This window comes from Cyprinodon variegatus, unplaced genomic scaffold, assembly GCF_000732505.1.
Source record: "Cyprinodon variegatus isolate N-32 unplaced genomic scaffold, C_variegatus-1.0 Scaffold1090, whole genome shotgun sequence".
Classification (NCBI taxonomy): Eukaryota; Metazoa; Chordata; class Actinopteri; order Cyprinodontiformes; family Cyprinodontidae; genus Cyprinodon; species Cyprinodon variegatus.
In genome coordinates, this window is record NW_015151543.1 from 101,504 (window position 1) to 103,232 (window position 1,729).

Genomic DNA, 1,729 nt, shown 5'->3' on the forward strand with positions numbered 1-1,729 from the left:
CAGCTTCCTGGGAATGGAGGGAAAGTTAGATACTATTCAGATCAGATTGTTAGCTCAGATTATTAGTAAAAGGGTTAAAGAATCAATTAATTTATAAACAGATCAATTATTTTATAAATGGATCAATGAATACGTTTATTATTAAAACTGATCAATTAATCATTTCATTTGTAAATGGATCAATGAATCAGTTCAATAATAAACAGATCAATGAATCGATTCAGGATCAGGATGATTAGCTCCGCCTCCTGCTCTGATCAGGATGATTAGCCCCGCCCCCTGCCCTGATCAGGATGATTAGCTCCGCCTCCTGCTCTGTAGAATCATGCACCAAAGATAAATTCACACCAGGAATGAAATTCAAGATTTTATTTGAAACATTCAGCACATTTTTCCAACAGGCCTTCACAATAAAAGCCTGTCCAGGTGGCAGTGGCTCTTTCTCAAGGTGAGTCTGCGCTGTTCTCTGATTGGTTGTTGCTTAGACTGCCTCCAAGCTGCTGAAGAACTCTCTCAGTATGGTTTCCAGTTCCTCCTCGCTGTAATCCCGGACCAGGAACCGCTTCCCGTCCTCCGCTCCTCGGATCATGGCCGACAGAGCTGCGGGCGGACGCACATAAGCAACCAAACTACAGCCAATCAGATCAACCCGTACAGGAAGTGAGCTCACTGCGTCCTGATGACGGCCGGAACAGACACAGCATCTTCTTCTTCTTCATGTCCACAGCTCGGCCCAGCTCATAACCAACACCCAAAGATGGCTGCGTCACCTCGGCAACCACCACTGAGACACAAACACAGGTAAGAGGTCAGCATTCAGCTGTCCACCAATCAGGGCCCACCTCAGTGACCAGCTCTAACCGTCAGACTGCTTCAGCCAGTCCACGTCTCGGTCATGGATGTCTCTGTCGTCCCCTGTGGTCGCCAACTCTCCTGTCCAACCAGAGAAAAGACAGATTCACGCCGGTCCTGTCAGTTAATTAGTAAACGGATCAGTGAATCAGTTCGTTAACAAACAGAGCAATAAATCCGTTCATTAGTAAACAATAAATCCGTTCATTAGTAAACAGATGATTCAGTTCATTTATAAACTCATCAATGAGTCAGATCATTAGTAAACGAATTAAACAATCAGTTCATTAATAAACGGATTACTGACTTATTTAATTTTAAATGGATAAATGAATCGGCTGATTTATAAAGGATCAATGAATCAGTTCATTAATAAACGGATCAGTGCCGAATTAGTTCATTAATAAACAGATCAAAGAATCAGTTCATTAATAAACAGATCCATGAATCAGTCCATTAATAAACAGATCAATTGATTGGTTCATTTAGTAATGGATCGATGAATCGGTTCATTTATAAAGGATCAGTGAATCAGTTATTTATTAAACGGATCAATGCTGAATTAGCTTATTAATAAACAAATCAATGAATTAGTTCAATAATAAACAGATCAATTTATCAGTTCATCAATAAATGGATCAATTCATCTGTTTTAATAAACAGATAAATGAATCAGTTTTTAATAAACAGATCAATGAATCGATTCATTTATTAACGGATCAACGAATCGGTTAATTAATTAACATATCAATGAATCATCAATGAATCGGTTAATAAATGGATCAATTAATCTGTTAATTAATAAACGGATCAATGTTGAATTGGTTCATTAATAAACAAATCAATGAGTAAGTTCATTAATAAACGGATCAATGTT

General features: G+C 38.3%; 1 protein-coding gene across 1 annotated transcript in view; it reads right to left on the reverse strand.

Annotated features, from left to right (window-relative positions):
* Nucleotides 1-362: 362 nt before the first annotated feature.
* dnph1 (2'-deoxynucleoside 5'-phosphate N-hydrolase 1) overlaps nt 363-1,729 on the reverse strand; it is a 2,970-nt gene continuing 1,603 nt past the window's right edge. The window contains exons 2-4 of the mRNA XM_015400281.1: nt 862-933; nt 671-784; nt 363-600 (exon numbers count right to left, since the gene is read on the reverse strand). Of these exons, the coding sequence (XP_015255767.1) occupies nt 482-600; nt 671-784; nt 862-933 (305 nt within the window). The 3' untranslated portion in view covers nt 363-481. The remainder of the gene's footprint in view (nt 601-670; nt 785-861; nt 934-1,729) is intronic.